This window comes from Pelodiscus sinensis, chromosome 30 (assembly GCF_052426305.1).
Source record: "Pelodiscus sinensis isolate ZL-2025 chromosome 30, ASM5242630v1, whole genome shotgun sequence".
NCBI classification, from domain to species: Eukaryota; Metazoa; Chordata; order Testudines; family Trionychidae; genus Pelodiscus; species Pelodiscus sinensis.
The window spans coordinates 15335671-15359194 of record NC_143081.1 but is presented as its reverse complement, the minus strand read 5'-3'; the positions used below and the strand labels follow the sequence as shown (position 1 = coordinate 15359194).

The 23524-nt window shown below is 50.6% G+C and overlaps 3 protein-coding genes across 3 annotated transcripts; all 3 read left to right on the top strand.

The window, feature by feature from the left end:
• The first annotated feature begins 6655 nt into the window (after positions 1-6655).
• On the top strand, positions 6656-7597 carry LOC102455388 (olfactory receptor 12D1-like). The gene has a single exon (XM_006122750.3). The coding sequence runs from the start codon at positions 6665-6667 to the stop codon at positions 7595-7597; it is 933 nt and encodes a 310-aa protein (XP_006122812.3). The 5' UTR covers positions 6656-6664.
• A 5862-nt stretch (positions 7598-13459) lies between these two features.
• On the top strand, positions 13460-14401 carry LOC102455142 (olfactory receptor 12D1-like). The gene has a single exon (XM_006122749.3). It carries the CDS (start codon positions 13460-13462, stop codon positions 14399-14401), a length of 942 nt encoding a protein of 313 aa, XP_006122811.3.
• A 6701-nt stretch (positions 14402-21102) lies between these two features.
• Positions 21103-22116, top strand: LOC102454884 (olfactory receptor 12D1-like). The gene has a single exon (XM_075912191.2). It carries the CDS (start codon positions 21103-21105, stop codon positions 22114-22116), a length of 1014 nt encoding a protein of 337 aa, XP_075768306.2.
• The last annotated feature ends 1408 nt before the right edge of the window (positions 22117-23524 follow it).

The window sequence follows — 23524 nt, the reverse complement described above, 5'->3', positions numbered from 1 at the left end:
TAAAAGGTGCCGGTGATTCTGCACTAGCGGAGGTCGCCAACCCTTTGCAGGGCTGTTGGTAAGCGGGATCAAGAGCTGAAATCTGAAAGATAAAACACAATAAACAAAAGTGCAAGAACTGCTCTTCGGAGGGAAGAATTGCCAACTCAGGTCCAAAGCCGGGACCGGCTGGGTAGGCCGCGGCATGGCAGTAAGGACGCTCCATGCTTATACCGCACCGCAAATGGAATTAAATCAAGATATGTCAGAGCTACAGCTCCCCCCAGATCAGGAGCCGAGTGGGTAACACTATGGCAACAACAGGCAAATGTTGTGGTACAGGGCCATGCAAGACGAGGCAGCACTGGTGTGTTACAGCCAGCGCCATGTGCTAAGAGAGGTCGGATCAAAGGTGAGACAATCCAGAGGAGCGCGACCTTGCTGGCTTCTTGCACCGGAAAAGCGAGTCGCGATTTGCGGCATGACACATCTGCGTGAGGAATCCAAGCGAGGCTCGGAAAGCCGAACCGGCTAGGGCCTGGGCTCAGCTTTCTGCTGAATAAGGCCACCTGGATACACCTTCTCTGGGCGGCCGGGTTCCCATCAAGGGGGCGGAAGTGACGTTAGGTGCCTAAGACACCTAACGTAGGAGTAAATTCCACTGGCTCTCTTTGTCCTTAGGCATCTAAGACCAGGACTGTAACGGGGCTTAAGGAAGAGCTGGGCTGTGTCCAGACTCAGGGGTTTTTTTCGGGAAAAGTAGCCTTTTTCCGAAAAAACTTCCCCTGCGTCCAGACTCAAGCCGTGTTCCTTCAAAATTAAATCGAAAGAACGCGGCTTTTCTTTCGATGGCGGTAAACCTCATTTCACGAGGAAGAACGCCTTCTTTTGAAAGTTCCTCTTTCGAAAGAAGGCGTTCTTCAGTGTAAATAGGGCTTCTTCGAAAGAGAGCATCCAGACTCACTGGATGCTTTCTTTCGAAAAAGCAAGCCGCTTTTTCGAAAGTTCAACGTGCAGTCTAGACGCTCTCTTTCGGAAGAGGCTTGCAGTCTAGACATAGCCCTAGAGAAATCCATAGAGGTTAGGTTCATTGATAGGCAGGGTTGGGGTCCCTCAGAACTAGACTCAGAAGTTTGTCTGAGGCTGGGAATGGGCGAGGGGGAGGGGTCACTGGATGGTTCCCTGTTCTGTTCCCTCCCTCTGGGGCACCTGGCACTGGCCACAGTTGGCCGACAGGACCCTGAGCTGGATGGACCTTTGCTCTGACCCAGCCTGGCCGTTCTTATGTTCTTAAGAATGTCGTTCTGAGTATAGCTGTCTGGGATTGGTGGGGGCCTGCACACCCAACTCCCAATGAATGTCGTTCGTTTTAAAGAGGCCTGGCCATTAACAGCCCTCCCGAAATATTGATGGTCTCAGCTTACAGGCTTGGCTTCTACAACCGCTCCACAACAGACCCATGCCGGGTGGTTCTCCTCCTCTCGTAGGGAACCCCTACGCTACCCACAATGCTGAGCAGCTTGGCTAGTGGAAACCTGGGCAAATCCTAGAACCCCAGGGCAGGCAGAGACCTCAGGAGACACCGAGTCCAGCCCCCTGCCCAAAACAGGACCAACCCAACTCAACCATCCCAGCCAGGGCTTGGTTAAACCAGGACTGAAACACCCCTAGGGATGGAGATTCCACCCCCTCCCTAGGGAACCCAGCCCAGCGCTTCCCCACCCGCCTAGGGAAATCGATTTTCCAACTGTCCAACCTAGACCTCCCCCGCTGCAACTTGAGCCCATTGCTCCTTGTTCTGCCCCCTCTGAGAACAGCCTCTCTCCAGCCTCTCTGGACCCCCTGCAGGGAGGTGCAGGCTGCTCTCAAATCCCCCCTCACTCTGCCCTTCTGCAGACTGAACAAGCCCCAATCCCTCAGCCTCTCCTCGTAGGTCGTGTGTCCAGCCCCCGAATCAGTTTGGTCGCCTCCGCTGGATCCTCTCCAATGCGTCCACATCCTTTTTGTAATGGGGGGGCCAGAACTGGACACAACACTGCAGATGTGGCCTCACCAGCGCCGAATAAAGGGGAATAATCACTTCTCTGGATCGGCTGGCAATTCACCTCGATACGTCATTAGCCTTCTTGGCTACAAGGGCGCCCTGGTGACTCATCTCCAGCTTCTCATCCGCTGTAACCCCCAGGTCTTTTCCTGCCCAACTGCTGCTTAGCCAGTCGGTCCCCAGCCTGTACCAATGTTTGGGATTCTTCCGTCCCAAGGGCAGGACTCTGCACTTGTCCTTGTTGAACCTCATCAGATTTCTTGTGGCCTAATCCTCCAATTTGTCTAGGTCAAATCAGTTGACCGTCTTTATGCTTTTCAAATAATTCTACTGCTCACAGCCTTGCCCATTGCAACCTTTCCAGGAAGCCTTAATGATTTGTATTCTAGCTCCAAATTCTCAGAGGGTAGGAGGATTCTGTCCCAGATGGGAGGCTCTTTTCCTGCTGACAAGGTGAGTGGCTTTGATATAGTGCCCATGATAAAAAGATAGTTCAGTTGTACAATCATCCCAGTTTGCAGAGAGAACTCCCTTCCCCTTCCCTCCCCTCCCAAATACTTTCTCCCAGCGTTAGACTATTTCAGCTTGGAGAAGGATTCACTGTACTCAGGTATGTTGTGAAACTGAATAGCTTATAACAATTGACGCTTCTTTATCCAGAGATGCAAAACATCAGAATGTTCTGCTTTTATTATCCCTTTCTTTCTTTCTTTCTTTCTTTCTTTCTTTCTTTCTTTCTTTCTTTCTTTCTTTCTTTCCCCCTCACTCAATTTCCTCACGCAAAATACAGGACTATGTAGCACTTTAAAGACTAACAAGATGGTTTATTAGATGATGAGCTTTTTGATCTGAGGAAGTGGGTCTGGCCCACGAAAGCTCATCTAATAAACCATCTTGTTAGTCTTTAAAGTGCTACATAGTCCTGTATTTTGCTTCAGCTACACCAGACTAACACGGCTACATTTCTATCTCAATTTCCTCATTTTCTCTTTCTTGTTCCGTTTTCGGTCGGTTCATTTACAGAGGACCCAGGCTGACTCCTGACTCTTGGAAGCAGCAGCAAGAACACACAAGGTACTGGACTACCTGGGAGCCAGAGTGGTGAGGATGGAAGGGGTGGAAAGAAAGAGAAACCGACCACTATGTTTGGGATTAAGAAGGAATTTTCCCACACAGCAGACTGGTAGAGACGAGGACAATTTTTTCACCTACCTCAGCAGCCTGGGATACGGGTCGTTTGCAGTTTAAGCTAGCGTCGGTGGAGAATTTCTCAGTAACTTCAAGTCTTTAAACCATGATTTGAGGGTGTCAGAAACTCAGCCAGAGGGTAGCGGTGTAACAGGAGTACGTGAATGAGAGTCAGTAGCCTTCAATGCACAGGAGGTGAGATCCAATTATTTTCGTCATCCTTTCTGGTCCAAAAGGTTGATGACACTAGATTTAAACCCCACAACTACCCTATGCCAGCTAATGCAGTATCACCAGGCTCGGGCTGCCGGGTTGTTGAACTGCGGTGTAGCCGTTCCAGTTTGGGCTGTAACCTGATCTCTGGGACGCTTCCCCCTCCAGCTCGAATCCCGACAGCTACGTTTCAATAAACCGGCATGTTGGCCCCGGACCCGCAAACCCAAGCCAGCTCGCACAGGCTGGCCACTTCTTTTTAGCCACAGCGTGGCCGTATCCAGAGTCCATGACATGTAACAGAACGGAGGCCAAAACCCAAACCCAACCAAATCGCTTGTGGGACTGGACATTTTTCAAGCTGCCGAGTGAAACACTGAACTCAGCAGTGGGAAAACACCACCAGGCTATGTCTACACTCATGGCTTCTTGCAGCAGTAATATGCAAATAAGGCTAAGCATGGAATATTGCTGAGGCTATTTGCATACCTAACGAGCCACCATTTTTGCAAAAGAGGCTGTTGCACCAGAAGGAGCTGTCTACATGGCCCCTTCTTGCGCAAGAAAACCCCTCTTGCGCAACGCCGTTCTTCCTGAAAAGTAATCGGCGTAACGGCATTGCACAAGAGGGGTTCTGTTGCGCGAGAAGGGGCAGTGTAGACAGCACCTTCTGGCGCACGAGCCTCTTCTGCAAAAATCGTGGCTCATTTGGTATGCAAATGAGGCTCAGCGATAGTCCACACTTAGCCTCATTTGCATATTTCTGGCGTAAGAACCCGCAAGAATAGACATAGCCCTGGTGTCCTGGGACCCCGAATGCCGGCTCTTTGGGGCGTTTGCATCAGGACTGAGTTTGGACCACGCAGGCCCCGTCCACATTTGGAGAGGGGAGCGTGGTTCCCAGGTGGAAAGAGTCGGGCAGCCAGGGGGGTCAAGGAGCACATGGGCCGGCTGCCACATATGGAAACTGTCCCAGATCCCATTGTGGGGACCGGATGATGCCTCTGCTCCCCACGGCCTCGCGTGGCTACAGCCACACCAGTAGGGACTGGCGCCTGCCGTTCCAGGGGTAGCTTAACACACGAGGGAGGGGGGCACGTGGTCTTGGGGAGAGCCCCCACAGACCACAAAATCCGAGCAGGATCGAAGGCACCAGCCAGGTGTCTTGTAAACGAACCACGGCCCGAGTTTCGCGGGGCCAGACGTCTCCTCAGCCCCACTGAATACCCACACTTCACTTGGCAAGTTTGGGTTTCGTCTCTTTCCCCCCCGTCTCCCCTCTTTCTCTGCTGTGTAGTCCTACCTCTGAAGAAGCGGGTTGTGCCCACGGGAGCTCATGGTGCCAGCCCCTAGGTTTTTTTATGAGTCTCTAAGGGGCTGCAGGGCCATTGGCTGTTTTTTTAGGTTTTTCCAGGTGTCTACATTTCGGCTCACACAGGTGCGCTTGTCACGACGGACTCGTTCCATTGTAAGGGGCAGCCAGGGAGGTCTGGGTTGGACATTGGGAAAAACGTCCTGCCGGTCCGGGTGGTGAAACACGGGAATACGTTGCCGAGGGGGGTTGTGGAATCTCCATCCCTGGAGACATTGAAGAGCAGGTTGGACACACCTGGCAGGGATGGGCTAGATGGTGCTGGGTCCTGTCGTGAGGGCAGGGGACTGGACTCGATGCCTCTCGAGGTCCCTTCTGGTTCTAGGGCTCTAGGGTCCTGTGACTCAGTCAGTCAGTAACATGGGATTTGTACAGCCCCCTTGGCCGGACCAAGACAGCTCCCCTGGGTTGCCGCCCACTGACGTTACCTGGGTACCACCCATAACCTTTACATGCTGTCGGTTTAAACCCTCTCCTGAGCTCGGTGGGTGTGTCTGTTACCTGTGGGGGGTGTCTGTTATCTGGGGTGTGTCTTTCACCTGTGCAGTGTGTCTGTTACTTGTGGGGTTTCTCTTTCACCTGTGGGTGTGTCTGCAATCTGTGAGGTGTGTCGGTTACCCGTGGGGTGTGTCTGTTACCTGTGGGGTTGTGTCTGCTATCTGTGGGGTTGTGTCTGCTACCTGTGGGGTTGTGTCTGTTACCTGTGGGGTGTCTCTGCTATCTGTGGGGTGTCTCTGTTACCTGTGGGGTGTGTCTGCTATCTGTGGGGTGTCTCTGTTACCTGTGGGGTGTGTCTGTTACCTGTGGGTGTGCCTGTGGGGTGCGTTGGTACAGAGATGTTTCCTCACAAGCTGCTCTGTCCCGTCCCCTCTGGAACATGCGCCCATCCTGGACCTGGTCCCAATTGGTGTGTGATCCCATCAGCCCTGCTCCTGCTGGAGCCTGTGAGCAGGCCTTGCCTCTCGCTCAGCCTCCCTGTGCTTTTTAGGGGCAAAGTCTTGGCCCCTGCGGCCTAAGCCTCAGGCCACGCACCCGGCCGTGGTACGTGGGTGTCTGTTTCAGGCCTCCTCTCCCCCCAGACACTTGCCTTGTTCAGGGCAGAGGCTGGAGACGCAAGGGGCCGCCTCACAGGTGTCTGGGCCGTTGTGCGTGGCTGGCGTTCTCTTACTTGCAAGGGCTCCAGTAAAACATTGCAGCTGCAGCTGGAGAGAAAACACTTCACTGCCTCTAGCTCCGTTCCCACAACTGCAGAGTGAGGGCACCAAGCCTTAGCAGCCCTCGGAACATAGCAACACAAGAACCGCCAGACGGGGTCAGACCAAAGGTCCACCCGGCCCAGTGTCCTCTCTGACCACAGCGGCCAATGCCAGGTGTCCCCGAGGGAGGGAGCAGAACAGGGAACCATCCAGTGACTCCTCCCCTGTCGCCCATTCCAGAGGCTAGGGACCCATCCCTGCCTATCCTGGCTAATGTCCATTGATGGACCTAACCTCCAGGAATTTATCTAGATCTTTATTGAACCTTGTTAAATTCCTGCTCTTCCGAATATCCTCTGGCAAGGAGTTCCACAGGTTAACGCTGCGTTTTGTTTTACTTTTTTGTGTGTGTGAAGAAAAACTTCCTTTGGTTTTGAACCTGCTGCCCATTATCATTGAACACTAGAATTGGAAGAGACCTCGAGAGGTCATGGAGTCCAGTGCCCTGCCCTTACGGCAAGACCCAGTGAGTGACCTATTTCCCTGGGAAGATTTATCCAATGACGGGGAGGTCCCCTGCAACCTTTGGGAACAAGGTGCCGCTAGAAATGCAAACTGCAAGGGTTGTTGTGTTTCCTTCCCCTACAGCACATCTCCCTCCCGTCCTCGGCGATGGAGAACCAGACGGAGGTGAGCGATTTCGTCCTCCTCGGACTCACCGATCTCCAGGAGCTCCAGATTTTCCTCTTCCCCCTTTTCCTCCTGCTGTACATGGCCAATGTGTTGGAAAATGGGGCCATCATAGCGGTGGTTTTAGCCGAGCCCCGGCTCCACAAACCCATGTACTTTCTCCTGGGCAACCTCTCCTTCCTGGACATCTGCTTCTCCACCGTCGCCGTGCCCAAGCTGCTGGCTGGTTTCCTCTCTGAGCACCAGGCCATCTCCTTCGCTGGCTGCCTGGTCCAACTCTACTTCTTCCACCTCCTGGGCAGCAGCGAGACCGTTCTATTGGCCGTCATGGCCTACGACCGCTACGTGGCCATCTGCAACCCGCTGCGCTACACAGTGGTCATGAGCCCGCGGGCCTGCCTGCTCCTGGCCGCGGCCACCTGGGCCAGCGGCTTCCTTCACGCCCTCTTGACCACGGTCATGACGTCCCGGCTGCGTTTCTGCCGCTCCAACCGCGTCCACCATTTCTGCTGCGACGTCAAACCCTTGCTAGACCTGGCCTGCGGCAGCACCCGCCTCAACCTGACCCTGCTCAACGTGGATGCCGCGGTCCTCGGTCTGAGCTCCTTCCTCCTCACGCTCCTCTCCTACCTCTACATCATCTCCTTCCTCCTCCTGAAGGTCCAGTCACAGGAAAGCCGGAAAAAGGCCTTTTCCACCTGCACCTCCCACCTCACTGTGGTGTCTCTGTTCTACCTGCCGGCCATTAGTAACTACATGATTTCCTTTCCAGGTCTCCCCTCCGAAAGAGACATGATCCCCACCCTCATGTACAGCATCATCACCCCCGTCCTCAACCCTCTGATCTATACCCTGAGGAACGAGGAGGTAAAATCCGCCCTGAAGACATTCCTGAACAGAAAACCTTTTCCCTGAGGGGATATGAGTTAAATGAAGAGAAACCACATTCAGTTACAAGTGAAGCTCTTCCATCTTTGATTACCACAGGTTTTTAAAACCATCCCACCATTTAAAAAATACGTCTCCTTCCTCATCTAAGGGCAACTAAAATGATGAGGGGTTTGGAACGGGTCCCATATGAAGAGAGGTTAAAGCGACTGGGACTTTTCAGTTTAGAAAAGAGGAGACTGAGGGGGGATATGATAGAGGTCTATAAAATCATGAATTGTGTGGAGAGGGCGGATAAAGAAAAGTTATTTATTAGTTCCCATAATAGAAGAACTAGCGGACACCAAATGAAATTAATGGGTAGCAGGTTTAAAAATAATAAAAGAAAGTTCTTCACACAGCGCATAGTCAACCTGTGGAACTCCTTGCTAGAGGAGGCTGTGAAGGCTGGGACTATAACATAATTTAAAGAGAAGCTAGATAATTTCATGGAGGTTAGGCCCATAAAGGCAAGTAGCCAGGGGATAGAATTGGTGTCCCTGGCCTCTGTCTGTCAGAGGCTGGAGAGGGATGGCAGGAAACAAATCGCTTGATCATTGTTTTTGGTCCACCCTCTCTGGGGCACCTGGTGTTGGCCACTGTCAGCAGACTGGGCTAGATGGACCTTTGGTCTGACCCAGTACAGCCATTCTTATGTTCTCATGTTCATCTGTTTAAGGGGCAGAGTTAAGGTTATGTGTGTACTTTAATATCACTTATTTCTTATCATAAACTATTCCGATTTTGTTTAACATTAATGATTGATAATCTATCAGTATTTTGGAGAAATAAAAAAAATATTTGACTGTATCCTACGCCACATTACTGACATATATCCGACACATTAACTCCATCTTAGTTTCTGTGATGGCAAAACGTTAAGTTCGAAGCACAATGGCGGGGAAGAGAGAACGCCCATTAATCACAGACATTAATACAATCATCGAAATATAGTCCATGCACAATATGTTGGTGAGTTTGGAAAATTCTGCCACAGAGCAGGATTAACATTGTTTTGATTCATTATTTATGTATTTCTAGAAATGAACACATCGGGATTTCGCAAACCTGAATTAAGCTTCTGGGATTTAGACACTTACTTTATTTTGGATCATTCAAACCTGTCTGAAGAGGTTTCCCCCCCCCCGTCTCCCCCCCATACTTACGCAATCCAAACTGAAACAGCATCTATGGGAGGGGTTGAGATACCCCCTACGCCCAGTGAACCCGTGGTTACATCATGCCCCAGAGCGGCGAGGAACGCTGCTGTTTATACCCCTTCTCCTGCTTAGTTGGTTGAGGACTTGAACCTTGGTCTCTCATGTCCCAATTGAGTGCTGTTACCACTGGTCTAAAAGTCACGAGGGAGGTTCCCAGACACCCCGGCTGTGTCTAGACTGGCAAGTTTTTCCACAAAAGCAGCTGCTTTTGCGGAAAAACTTGCCAGTTGTCTACACTGGCCGCTTGAATTTCCGCAAGAACATTGACTTCCTACTGTCTGAAATCAGTGCTTCTTGCAGAAATGCTATGCTGCTCCCGTTCGGGCAAAAGTCCCGTTTGTAGACAGCTCAGATTTGTTTTGTGCAAAAAAGCCCCGATTGCGAAAATGGCGATCGAGGCTTTCTTGCGCAAAAGCGCGTCTAGACTGGCACAGATGCTTTTCCGCAAAACGTGCTTTCGTGGAAAAGCGTCCGTGCCAATCTAGACGCTCTTTTCCGCAAATGCTTTTAACGGAAAAGGGATCTTTCGAAAAAGGGTTGTATTTCCGCAAGATCCTTGTCTAGACTGCCGGATTATTTTTCGAAAAAGCTCCGTTTCGAAAAAAAAAGCGGTAGCCATGTTTATGCAAATGAAGCATGGGATATTTAAATCCCGGCTTCATTTGCACTTTTGAAGTGCTTGATTTGCATCCCTCTGCCGAGAGAGGGCTGCCGTCTAGAATCATAGAATCATAGAATAATAGGACTGGAAGGGACCTCAAGAGGTCATCGAGTCCAGCCCCCCGCCCTCAAGGCAGGACCAAGCTCCGTCTACACCATCCCTGACAGATGTCTATCTAACCTGTTCTTAAATATCTCCAGAGAGGGAGATTCTACCACCTCCCTTGGCAATTTATTCCAATATTTGACCACCCTGACAGTTAGGAATTTTTTCCTAATGTCCAATCTAAACCTCCCCTGCTGCACTTTAAGCCCATTACTCCTTGTCCTGTCCTCAGAAACCAAGAGGAACAAATTTTCTCCTTCCTCCTTGTGACACCCTTTTAGATATTTGAAAACCGCTATCATGTCCCCCCTTAATCTTCTTTTTTCCAAACTAAACAAGCCCAGTTCATGAAGCCTGGCTTCATAGGTCATGTTCTCTAAACCTTTAATCATTCTTGTCGCTCTTCTCTGTACCCTTTCCAATTTCTCCACATCTTTCTTGAAATGTGGCGCCCAGAACTGGACACAGTACTCCAGCTGAGGCCTAACTAGTGCAGAATAGAGCGGCAGAATGACTTCACGAGTTTTGCTTACAACACACCTGTTGATACAACCTAGAATCATATTTGCTTTTTTTGCAACAGCATCACACTGTTGACTCATATTCAACTTGTGGTCCACTATGACCCCTAGATCCCTTTCCGCCATGCTCCTTCCTAGACAGTCGCTTCCCATCTTGTATGTATGGAACTGATTGTTCCTTGTATGTATGGAACTGATTGTCTAGACATAGCCTAAGGCTGCAGTTTGCCTGCCCAAAGGAAGAAACTTTAGATGCCCGGGGAACTTAGGTGCCCAAGTTTTTTGCACTCAAATTTAGGCATCTCCTGTTTTTGCCCACTGCTGGGAGGGGGTTTCACAGACCTGACCAGGCCAGATTCTGGGATTTAGGTGCTGAAAGTGTCAGGTGGGTGCCTAAAGCCCCTTGGTATGTCTAGCCACTGAGGCGTCACACAATTAGAGCGCATCTACACCGTAAACAAGATGCGCAATTTGTGCTATGCAAATTGCATAGCTTTTTTTGAGTCTATTCTGAAATAGCTTTTTTCGTCATTTGGCTGTCACGACGCTCTACACAGCGCCAAATTTCGAAATACTGCACTCTTTCAAGCCATCCCGCGCTCCTCGTCCAACGAGGTTTACAGGGATGGCGGAATAACGCTTCCGCTATATTTCGAAATTGTGAACGTGTACAAAAGACGCGGGGTCACTATTTCGGGACACCTCTGGTCTCGTGAAAGAACTTTGCGGTGTAGACATCCCCTTAGTGTTAGCAACAAAGGGGAAGGATCTCCATCCAATGCAGAAGAGGAGGTTAGATAATAGAAGTCGGCAAGGACTCATGGACGCCATCCTAGAATACATCGAGAACGAACTGGAGCCGTTTCAGTACCATGAGTGGTTATCTATGAGAGCTGTCCGAAGATGGTGAGATCCTAGAGAAACAAAGAAGGGCAATTATATAGCCAAATTAGGGAGTGGGGGGAAAGTCCCAGGGCTCCAGGCCTTGCCGGGGTAGACCACTGTCTCTACTCTCCACCAAGACACTCTAGTCCAGCGATGTCCATGATCCTACTGGACCATGGAAGTTGCTGGACATCCCGGCCGAGAGAGATGTTACCCTGTCAGTCTGACAACTTCGTCCTCCACAAATCCAGACGAGATGCCTCCAAATTGACGGTTTGATCATTTGCTCCATTATGTTTCCAGGTACCAACGTTAGGTGAGCACAAACGGGGCCAGGTGCCTAACTCACTTAGGACCTTGTGGAAAGCCCAGTGGGTGTTCAGCTGCATCAGTAGGTGCCTAAATATTTTTGGAAATATGTTGTAACCCATGAGCTCTGGAGATGGAGTTTACCAAATTTAGTTCTGTTCGGGTGCTTTGACCTCAGTTCTGGTTTCTGTCGATCTCAGTGTATCTGGAATTTTCAAGGAGGCCCGTGGATCTACCTGTCAATGGGAGTCAGCAATTTTAATAAGACCTGGGCATTAATATTTCTTCAGTACTTTGATACTTTCAATCATATCCCTTGCTTTTAATAGGAGCAGGGGGCATTTCCCAATCTCTCACCCCCAATAACAGCAGGGCTCAAATGCTGGGTAGAGAAATTGGGGCTAATTCCGCTCATGAAATTATTTGCAAATCAGTTGCTCTTCTTTCTGTGTTTCAACCGACTCCGGTCCTCACGCTATTGCCGATCTCCAGTGTCTCCAGCAAGAACCGGTCTTGTTTTGTTTTCAAAACACCCAATCCTCTGCTGACTCGAGAACGGGGTCCCAGAAGAGCTGCCGGAGGGGAGCAATTTCCCGGCTGGGAAGGTGGCACTTCAGACCGTGCCGATGATAAAAAGGAGGCTTGGTCACATAAGCTTTCTGTGCAGAGTCTGAGCCGCTTTTAATTTTCACATTTCAACCCTCCTTGTTGTTATATTTTTTTCTTCAAGAGGAATCCAGTTGACTTGGGTACGTGACGGGACTGAAGAGCTTATAACAATCCCACTCTTCTTTCTCCAGAGAAGCAAAACAGCAGCGTGCACTCAGACGCTGCAATTCTCCGTCTTCCTTCCCTGTCGTATCGTTCTTTGGGAGAGTTCTTTTTTTTCCACTCCTCTCTCGCTCCATCCGGTTTCTCGGTTTCGTTCGATAATCAGCCGCATGGTGCGCAGACGATATGAGCGGGTTTCTGGATTTTGGAAGCAGCGGTGCCTGAGGTAATGGACTTTCTTCTTGCTGCCTGAGCATTGGGGGTGGAAGGGCAGGAAGAAAGAGAATCGCTCTGGTCTTTCCCCAGCTGTCTCTATGCCCCTGCCCCAGGCCTCATCCCGCATGCCCCGTCCTCTTCCGTTAGAGTCTTCTCCTGACACCAGCTACTGATCAAGCAGCAGGAGTCTTGGCTGCAGAACACAAGGCTAAGCCAGAACTCCACTGGATCTGTGTATCTGCTGTAGGAGACTCTTTGAGTTAGAAACACAATCGGGAGAGCCAAAGGCAAATGATCAATAATCACAGAAAATCAATACAATTACTCAAATCATCAGAACATTGGGTCAGACCAATGGTCCATCCAGTCCAACGTCCTGTCTGTCCACAGTGGCCAATGCCAGGTGCCCCAAAGAGAGCGACCAGAACCTCTCTACCCATCGTGACTAATAGCCATAGGTGGACCTCTCCTTCCTGAATGTATCTAGCTCTTTTTTGAACCCTGTTAAAGTCCTGGCCTCCACCATCTCCTTATTCATAATATTTCATGGAGCTTTGACTCTCTGGGCAGTGGGAAAATTCGGTGTGAGGCAGAGTTAAGGCGAAATAGAGTCCTTGTTTATGTAATTCCAGAAATGAAAGTTTGCGTGTCTTTCATATCTTCATTAGAGCGGCACATCATAGAATTCATGCCAAAAAAAAGTTCCAACCTACGTACAGAAGTGTCAATTAGGCGTCAAAGTCTCCTCCACCGTAGGTGGTTAGGACATGCCAGGTGTATAGTTGCTATTGCATTCAGCCCCTTTGGTCCTACGCGTGATATTACAGGATTTCATGCCATTGACAGATACTGTTTTCTTGCCTTCCTCGGGGCATGGGATGGATGCAGAAGGGGACGCGGTTGCATGGGGAGTAGCAGTTGTTCTGACATGTCCTTACTTTCAAGTGCGTAACTTTACACTCAAAAAATCAATGGAGACGTGTGTCTAATACCTGGCTTCTCTCTGCCGCCCTTTCCTGCTTGTGGAAGGAAATACGAACTCATCACAACACTGGGAGGGGACGTAATAACCGCCAGATCCACTGAGACTGTGGGTAGAAAGTGCGTGTTGGAATACGAATTGGAACGATTCTTGTGTCTCTCTCCGTTCCAGCCCCCCGCGATGGAGAACCAGACAGAGGTGCGGGAGTTTGTTCTCCTTGGCCTGACCAATGTCCTGGAGCTACAGTACTTCCTCTTCCCTCTCTTCCTCCTGCTCTACACAACCAGTCTGCTGGGGAACGGGGCCATCATAGCGGTGGTCTTAGCCGAGCCCCGGCTCCACACCCCCATGTACTTCTTCCTGGGCAACCTCTCCAGCCTGGACATCTGCTTCTCCACCGTGACTGTGCCCAAGATGCTGGCTGGCTTCCTCTCCCAGCATCAGGCCATCTCCTTGGCCGGCTGCCTGGTCCAACTCTACTTCTTCCACCTCCTGGGCAGCAGCGAGGCCATCCTGTTGGCCGTCATGGCCTACGACCGCTACGTGGCCATCTGCAACCCGCTGCGCTACACAGTGGTCATGAGCCCGCGGGCCTGCCTGCTCCTGGCCGCGGCCAGCTGGGCCACTGGTTTTCTCCATGCCTTGATGACCACGGTCATGGCCTCCCGGCTGCGCTTCTGCAGCTCCAACCGCGTCCACCACTTCTTCTGCGACATCAAACCCCTGCTCAGCCTGGCCTGCGGCAGCACCCACCTCAACCTGGCCCTGCTCAACGTGGATGCCGCGGTCCTCGGCCTGAGCTCCTTCATCCTCACGCTCCTCTCCTACCTCTGCATCATCTCCTTCCTCCTTGTGAAGGTCCAGTCGCGGGAAAGCCGGAGAAAGGCCTTTTCCACCTGCACCTCCCACCTTACCGTGGTGTCTCTGTTCTACGTGCCGGTCCTTGGCAACTACATGATTTCCTCGCCGGGTTTCCCCTCCGAAAGAGACATGATCCCCACCCTCATGTACAGCATCGTCACGCCCGTCCTCAACCCTCTGATCTACACTCTGAGGAACGAGGAGGTGAAATCAGCACTCAAAAAATTCCTAAAGCGAAAACTCTTCCCTAGAAGGACATGAATTAAATGAAGGGGAAAAACAATTACAATATTTTAATGTTTGTGGACACAGAGATTTATTTAAACACAATATGACTTTACTTTTTTCACCTAATTTTCCCTTATTGGCGTCACTGCAGGGCAGAAATAAGATTACATAGGAACACAAATGCCATTTCTTGTTAAATATTTGGATTTTGTTTCATTATAATGGTGATTACCCTCTGATCCTTTGGGGAGAAATTATAATGTCTTTGTAATATGTTTATTCCTAAGTTACTGACATATACTGTTAACCTTAACTTCATTTTACTGTCCGCTGTTGGAGTAACTTGGAGTTAAAGACATAATGTGGGGGAGATGAAGGGGAATTGATTGTTAATGACATAAAATAAATACAATTGTTCAAATGGTACCCATGCATAATATTTCACTCAGCTTTGACTCTCTGGGAAGTTGGAAAACTCTGTGATAGGGCAGAGTTAAGGTTAAATGGATGCCCTGTTTATGTAATTCCAGAAATTAAAGTTTGGATGTGAAATTCTTCGATTTATTTTCTCTATAATTATAATAGTCATCAAATTGAGGTTAGAGCCAGCACGGATGGTCAAGAACAAGAAGCCATTGGCAACACATTGGGGAAGAGTTTTCGGGAGGGGGGTGGGGTGAAACCTTTACATTCTGACCCGGCACCACCTCAGTGTCAAAGCAAGCTCATTTCCTTCTTTGATGAAGTTCCTGGCTTAGTGGAGGGGACACAGTAGATGTGAAATATTCTGTCTTCATTAAGGTATTTGACACAGTCTTTCTTGGTGGCCACATCCCCAAACCATGGACTAGGGACCACAGGGAATGACTGTAAGATGTGAGCATAACTGGTTGAAAGTTAGTTTTCAAAGAATACTTAAGAACTGCCAGACTGGGTCAGACCAAAGGTCCATCTAGCCCAGTAGCCTGTCTGCTGACAGTGGCCAGTGCCAGCTGCCCCGGATGGGGTGGAACGGAGACAATGATCAAGTGATTTGTCTCCTGCCATCCCTCTCCAGCCTCTGATGAACAGAGGCCAGGGACACCATTTTATCCCCTGGCTAATAGCCTTTTATGGACCTAACCTCCATGAATGTATCTAGCTTCCCTTTAAACTCTGTTATAATTCTAGCCTTCTCAGCCTCTTGTGGCAAGGAGTTCCATAGGCTGACTATGTGCTGTGTGAAGAAGAACTTTCTTTTATTAGTTTTAAACCTGCTGCCCATTAATTTCATTTGGTGTCCTCTAGTTCTTCTGTTATGGGAACTAATAAATAACTTTTCTTTATTCACCCTCTCCACACCACTCACAATGGGTGAAGATCCCTCCCCGTCACCCATTCCCAGCCTCTGACAAACAGAGGCCGGGGACCCCATCCCTGCCCATCTTGGCTAACAGCCATTGATGGTCCCAACCTCCATGAATCTATCTAGCTCTTTTTTGAGCCCTATTACAGTCCTGTTCTTCACAGTTTGTCAGAGAATCACTGTCAGCCTGGCCGGACGACTCCTGGAGAGTCGCACAGGGGTCTGGCCTACAGTGTTTCTACTACTGACTTAGAAGAAGGAGTGACCTTCCAATTTGCAGCTGGCATCGAGAGGGGAGGCTCCAGGAACGTGGGAGGACAGAGTTAGAATGCAGAATGGTTTGTTCAATGGGGCAGAAGGTCTGGAGTCCAGAGAGGCCGACGTGCAGCGAAGTGGAAGGGCGTATCTGCCTCTTCCATTGCCGAAATAGCCGTGGAAATACGCTGTGAGCCCCGAACGTCAGAGCCAGATTTACTCCTAGTCAGTTCTCTTCAGATGCTCATCCATCAGTTATCTTGTATGGCAAATGCCCACTGAAAGTCATTGATTGTCATGCGACCTGATAGCTTCATTCTCACCTCATGCCCCTTCCATCTGCAACCGCTACTAGAATAGGATCAAAGAACATTAGAACTGGAAGGGACCTCAGAGGTCATCTAGTCCCATCCCCTGCCCTCACAGCAGGACCAAACACCATCTAGAGCATCCCTGACAAGTGTCTGTCCAACCTGCTCTTCAATATCTCCAGTGATGGAGATTCCACAACATCCCTGGGCAATTTATTCCAGTGCTTAACTACCCCAATAGTTAGGAAGTTTTTCCTAATGTCCAACCAAAACCTCCCTTGCAATTTAAGCCCATTGCTGCTTTTTCCATCCTCAGAGGTCACCAAGAGCAATTTTTCTCCCTCCTCCTTGTAATAGCCTTTCAGGTACTTGAAAGCTGCTATCACGTTCCCTTTCAGTCTTCTCCTTTCCAAACTAAACAAACCCAATTCTTTCAGTCTTCCCTCACAACTCATTTCTTCTAAACCTTTAATAATTTTTGTTGCTTTTTTTCTGGACCTTCTCCAATGTCTCCACCTCTTTCCTGAAACATGGTGTCCAGAACTGGACAGAATACTGTAAGTGTACATCAACACTGCACAGCTATTTTGAAATAAGCTATTCCAGAATAGTTATTCCAAAATACCACATCTACGTTGCAGGGAAGCCTCAAAATTATTCTGAGGCCAGCTTACCTAATGTAGACGCCCAGGCAGCACTGGGGAGGAAGAACTTAGAATGGCCCTGATGAGGAGTTATTCCGAAATATCAGCGATGGAGCATCTACACATGCCTTATTTTGAAATAGGGATTTCAGAATAGGTGTTATTCCTCGTAGAATGAGGTTTACAGATTTGGGAATAAGCCGTCGGTTATTTCAAAATAATTTCGAAATAATGGAATGGTCGTGTAGACACGTGCATTGTTATTTTTAAATAACGCTAGTTCTCTCGAAATAACGGTGCAGTGTAGACACACCCTCACTGAGGCTAATCAGTGCAGATAGAGGTGTTTCTTACTTTTTAAAAAAAGGAACTTTTGGTTAATGAAATTGACAAGGTTGGCAAGTGAAAAATAGTAGCAAAATATTTGCCATTCTTCATGCTTTTCCATCAGTTCTTGTCCTCCCAAATTGGTAGACTCCATCTTTCCAGGAAATGTTGGTCTTGTTTGCTTTCCAGCTGGAAATTCTCCAGTGAGGCCACGATTCGGTCCCAGAAGAAGTGTCAGATGGAAGGAAATTTCTCTGCTCACAATGTGGGTGTGACTAATAAAAACCTGTCTCACCTCCACGGCCATCAAGGTTTGCGGAGCAAGCAGTTTACTCATCTCTGAAATTTCCCCCCAGCGGACTTCGTCCTACACCGTTTTTCTATTTCAGCTTGAAGCGGCATTCCCGTGTACTCAGGTATGATACAGAACAAAGAGCTTATAACAATTCCCGTGTCTTTATCTGCAGAGGGAAAATCTCAGAGAGTTCTTAGGCTTGGAAATCAGCATTTCTCCTTCCTTCCTTCCTAGCTTCCTTTCTTCTCCTTTTTTCCATGCCTTTCTCAGTCTCTCCAACTTTGCTTTTCATTCTGGTTGCCGTTGGACGGTGTCCACAGGAGATGACTCCTGATTTTTGGACCAGCAGCAGCAACACGAGAGATATTGGAACAGTGGAGAAAGGGGCAAAAATATCATTGTACCTGGTGCAGGAAAAATTTCTCTCCCAATCAAATTGGCAGAGACTCTGGGTCTTTTTGGCTCTCTCGTGTACTGTGGGGTGGCTTGTTTAAACTAGAGCAAGTAGCAGATTCTCTGTTAGTCTCAGTCATTTTAAGCCGTTCAACCAGGACACGTGTAAATCATGGGTCTATTACAAGAGTGGGTAGGTAACGTTTGGTGGTGAGCTACAGGAGGTTAGGCAAGGACCCTAATGGTCCTTTTTGGCCTTAAAGTCTATGAACTAAAATGTTTGCAAAGGAAAATTAAAATGCAAAAGATCACAGAGGAGCTGTTGAGCGAGAGGTTGGGGGAATGTGGACGGGTCCTTTGGAGCAGACAGTTTGGACAGAGACGTCTCGTAGTAGAGGGTTAATTAACGGGGCGTCTCGGTACTCTAGTGATGAAGAGAGGCGAGATGCTGATAAAGTCGTGGTAAGAGCTGAAAGGGAAACAGTCAAATGAAAGGGTCCCATCCGGCAGACAACTAAATATTGTCCCACCCTTAAGTGCTTGTATCAAAATTCGAGTGGTCCAAATACTAGGCTGAGTGAATTTGAGTGGCTGGTCTTTAAGGAGATCATAGAACCATAGCACACTAGAACTAGCAGGGACTGCGAGAGTCATCAAGTCCAGTCCCCCGTCCTCATGGCAGGACCAAGCATCATCTAGACCAGTGTTTCTTAAATTGTGTTCAAAATAACAGAGTTCAAAATGGCTGCCCTTAAAGGGGCAGGTGAACTTTTTTTTTTTTTTTTTTTTGCTCAACAAAGAAATCCATGGTGTTCCTTGTCTTAAAAAGTTTAAGAAGCACTGGTCTAGCCCATCCCTGACAGGCGTCTGTCCAACCTGCTCTTCAATATCTCCAGAGATGGAGATTCCACAACCTCCCTGGGCAATGTAGGAGCTGGCGATGCTCCTACTAATTCATGGTTAGCCCTGTTGGCTGCAAGGGCACCCTGTTGCCTCACAGGAACCACGCTTGGAGCTTGGGGTGCAAATCTCAGTTCACATAGACATCCCCACACTAGCTCTAAAATAACAGCATCACTGCAGTAGCCTGGGCAGGAGGCTAGTCACCAACTGTACAATCCTACTCAGACTCCAAATATTTGGGGTCATTTAGCTCCTCCTGCTGTTTGCCCTCGCCTGTGGTAGCATAGTTCCTGTGCTATTGGCAACATGCTGGCTGAAGCCAAGTTAGCATGGAGATGTGGATGCAAGGTGGGAATGAATGTAGCTGCACCATTTTCTCCCACACAATCCTTGCTTTTTTGGAGTGAACTAGATGGCTGCACAAGGGGCAGAGTTAAGGTTACCAGGGTAGAGTTAAGGTTGCCAAGGCATCTGGCATCTCCTTCTTTTCAAATGTTCACCAATGCAGCCACACACCCAATCGCTCTAGATAGGTAGATATAAGGTGACCCTATTTCCCTTGGCTGAATGGGGACCCGGCAGCTTTTTCCTCCCTCTCCCCACTAGCATAAGTGACAACAGTAAATCCACAGCGGAGGACAAACAGACGAGAACTGCACCTAGGGTCAGATTGGTGACGGTATTTAGGCAGCTAGTGTGGGGTGACCCAATGTCCCTCGGCTGAATACGGGACACCTGCTAAAATTTCTGTAATCAAGCGAGTTCCATGGCAATCAATCAGAACCATGCAGCACCAATATGCAAATTAACCTCTGATGGACTGAGCCCTGGTTAAAAGGAATTACTGGGCAGGTGGAGTCTTTTTAGTCACCTCCTATTCGTTAAGGTTTGCATGGGGAGAGGTTACACGTGCGCACACACACACACACACACACACACACACACACACACACACACACACACACACACTCCTGTCCTACACAAGCATGGGGGTGGGCGACGAATATAATCCAAATCTCCCTGTCCAGAGCTTTCCAGTCTAGAAGACAGACCCATCTCTCCTGGTACCTTGAGCTGTGTCTCCTTCAGGCAACATGCAGGGAGCCCGTCCCCCAAAATTCTGTGGGGTTCCCCCCAGAGCATGGCCAGCAGCAGCTGGTGGGAGGGGCGGCTTGGGAGCGGGTGAGGGTAGGGACAACCCAGCCCATGTCTTTGCACAGGTCAGCTCGTCCCTCCTCCCCTCGCCCTGTGGCTAGAAGCCCACAGAAAGGCAGCTGACACCTCCAGGTTTCTGCTGGCCACCGACACAACCCAGCCATGGCTGTCCCCTGGCAATAGTGCGGGCAGGAAGGGGTTAAGTCCGAAGGGTGCCTTGCGCCCCGGGGAACTGGCTGCAGGGGCTCCAGCAAACCTGGCCAGAGAGGGGACTCAGCCGGGGTGGGTGAAAACAGCCCCACACCCCAGGGGGCAGGACCTAGGGCAGAAACCGTGTGGGAAGGGAACCTGCAGGTTTCGGACACAAACAAGCTGGAAATAGCTTCCCTCCCCCCACAGCACTGCTCAGCTGGGGAGGGGGCAGAGACTCTTCCCCAGGCAAGCACAGTCTGGGGCTTTGACACATGCCAGTTTCCTGAGCCAAGGGGTCTGGATCTTTCCTTGGGGGGCAGCCCAGCTAGAAGCAGTGGGGGAGGAAGGAGCTGGCCAGCGAGGATGCTGAGCCGAAAGACCCGACCCGGGGCTGGTTCTCCGCACAGCGCTGGGAGCGGGACACACCCTGCGGGGGGCCATGGTGGAGCAGGAGGATTGAGGGGGTGAGGGGGCACTGCAGAGAGAGGATTGTGTGCAGGGGGGGGTCATGGACAGGGCTAATGGAGGGGGGAGCAGAGGTGATGCGTGACCAGCCCCCACAACCAGTGTTGGCTGGAAACAGGCCGAGTGGGGGGCACGCAGCACTGATGAGCCAGCGGAGGGCTGGGGGGATTGGCCCACCAGCCTTGCACGCCCACCCCCATGGTCAACCCCGGGACCCCCCCCCACTCAGGGGTGGGCGGGCGGCTGGCGAGCAAGGATCTGGCCAGCAGCAGGACTCAAGAGTAGTGACGGGAGGAGGCTGACAAAAACGTGGGACCATTGGCTAATTTTCAAGATAGAAGTCGGGACAGCAGCTGGGAGGTGTCCATATGGGGCTGTGCTTTGGAAACCGGGACGTCTGGGGAGATAACAGAGAACCACCCTCTTTCTCCTCTCTCACCTCCCCAGCGATGGAGAACCACACAGAAGTGAGCCATTTCATCCTCCTCGGCCTGACCAGCCTCCAGGGGCAACAGCTTTTCCTCTTCCCTCTCTTCCTCCTGCTCTACGTGGCCAGCCTGCTGGGGAATGGAACCATCTTAGCGGTGGTCTTAGCCGAGCCCCGGCTCCACAAACCCATGTACTTCTTCCTGGGCAACCTCTCCTGCTTGGACATCTGCTACTGCACCGTCACCGTGCCCAAGATGCTGGCTGGCTTCCTCTCCGGGCACCAGGCCATCTCCTTCGCCGGCTGCCTGGCCCAACTCCACTTCTTCCACCTCCTGGGCAGCAGCGAGGCCATCCTGTTGGCCGTCATGTCCTATGACCGCTACGTGGCCATCTGCAACCCGCTGCGCTACAGGCTGGTCATGAGCCCGTGGGCCTGCCTGCTCCTGGCCGTGGCCAGCTGGGCCACCGGCTGCATGCACGCCCTGATAACCACGGTCTTGGCATCCCGACTGCCGTTTTGTGGCCACAATCGTCTCCACCACTTCTTCTGTGACATCAAGCCCCTGCTGGACCTGGCCTGCGGCAGCACCCGCCTCAACCTGATCCTTGTGAACGTGGATGCCGCGGTCCTCGGTCTGAGCTCCTTCATCCTCACGCTCCTCTCCTACCTCTACATCATCTCCTTCCTCCTCCTGAAGGTCCAGTCGCGGGAAAGCCGGAAAAAGGCCTTTTCCACCTGCACCTCCCACCTCACCGTGGTGTCGCTGTTCTACCTGCCGGTCCTCGGGAACTACATTGCTGCCTCTCCCGGGGTCTCCTCCGAAAGAGACATGATCCCCACCCTCATGTACAGCATCGTCACCCCCGTCCTCAACCCTCTGATCTACACCCTGAGGAACGAGGAGGTGAAATCCGCCCTGAAGAAATCCCTGAACAGAAAGGGCTTTCCCTTTAAAGGAAGGCAGGATGTAGAACCCAAAGCCCTGCAGTTATGTTTTAGGCCTTGCCCTTTTTGTCAATCCACCAACTTTTAGAACCATTTATTTATCCTTTCTGGTGTCACACTAGGACAGGCCTGGGCAAAACATGGCCCGCAGGCCGGATCTGGCTCACCAAGCCACCGGATCCGGCTCACGGAGGCAGTGGGGAGCCCCAGGCAGGCTCATTGCTTGCCTTGATGCCCCACACACCGCTCAGACATGCAGCTGAGGGGCGCTTTCTAGTGGAGTCCGGAGGGGAGGAGGGAAGATTCAGACACTGCTCCCACCCCAGCACAATCCCAGTGGCCGGTTTTTGGACAGACACTAGCCAATGGAGGCTGCTTATTTGAATAACAGGCAGCCATGAAACAGGCTGCTCACTCACTCATGCACATGGCCAAGCAGGCAGAAACATTTTAAGCTCTGCAACTCTTCAGCTCTACAGGAAGGTGACCTTCTGCCCCACACTCCTGCCCCACTACTTGACATACACTCGTACTCCCTCCCTGACACCTCGATCTCCTACCCCAGATCTCAATCCCCATCTACCCTAGGTCACATTCCAAAACCCTGAGCCCCAGTCACAGCCACTTCCTTCACCCAAACTCCCTCCCAGACTCCAGTCTACCTCCTGAACCCCAGTCCCTTATCCCAAGCTGCCCTCTGCACTCCTACACCCCGCATTTCCTGCATTCATACCATGGAAGAGAGCGGCCCTCAACCGCTTACCAAAATCTTGGGAGTGGCCCCCCCATCAAAAATTATTGCCCAAGCCTTCATCGTGTGCCACTGTCCCCAAGGGCCAGGCCTGTTTTTATCTGCCCCCTTTGGTTCCATGCCACCAACCATGGAAAAATCTCTAAGGGTATGTCTACACTAGCCCCCTAGTTCGAACTAGGGAGGCTAAAGTAGGCATTCGAAGTTGCAAATCAAGCCCGGGATTTAAATATCCTGCGCTTGATTTGCATCTTCCCAGACGGTCGCTGGGCTTTATTTTGAACTACCGGGTCCCTGCCGCGTGAAGACGTGGGCAGTTAGTCCGGACTTGTAAATTTCAAAAATAGCAACCGGACAGAAAGATGCAAATCAAGAGCAGGATATTTAAATCCCAGGCTTGATTTGCAACTTTGAATGCCTACATTAGCCTCCCTAGTTCGAACTAGGGGGCTAGTGTAGACATACTCTAAGAGGCAGATAGTCCTCTTCATGCGTAGCTTCTTTATAGATTCACAGAATCCTACTCTTGGAAGAGACCTCAGGCGTCATCGAGTCCAGCCCCCTGCCAAAGCAGGACTAACCCAACTCAACCATCCCAGCCAGGGCTTTGTCCAGCCAGGACTTAAACACCTCTAGGGATGGAGATTCCACCCCCTCCCTCGGGAACCCATCCCAGCGCTTCCCCACCCTCCTAGGGAAATCATTTTTCCTAATGTCCAACCTAGACCTCCCCCCCACAACTTGA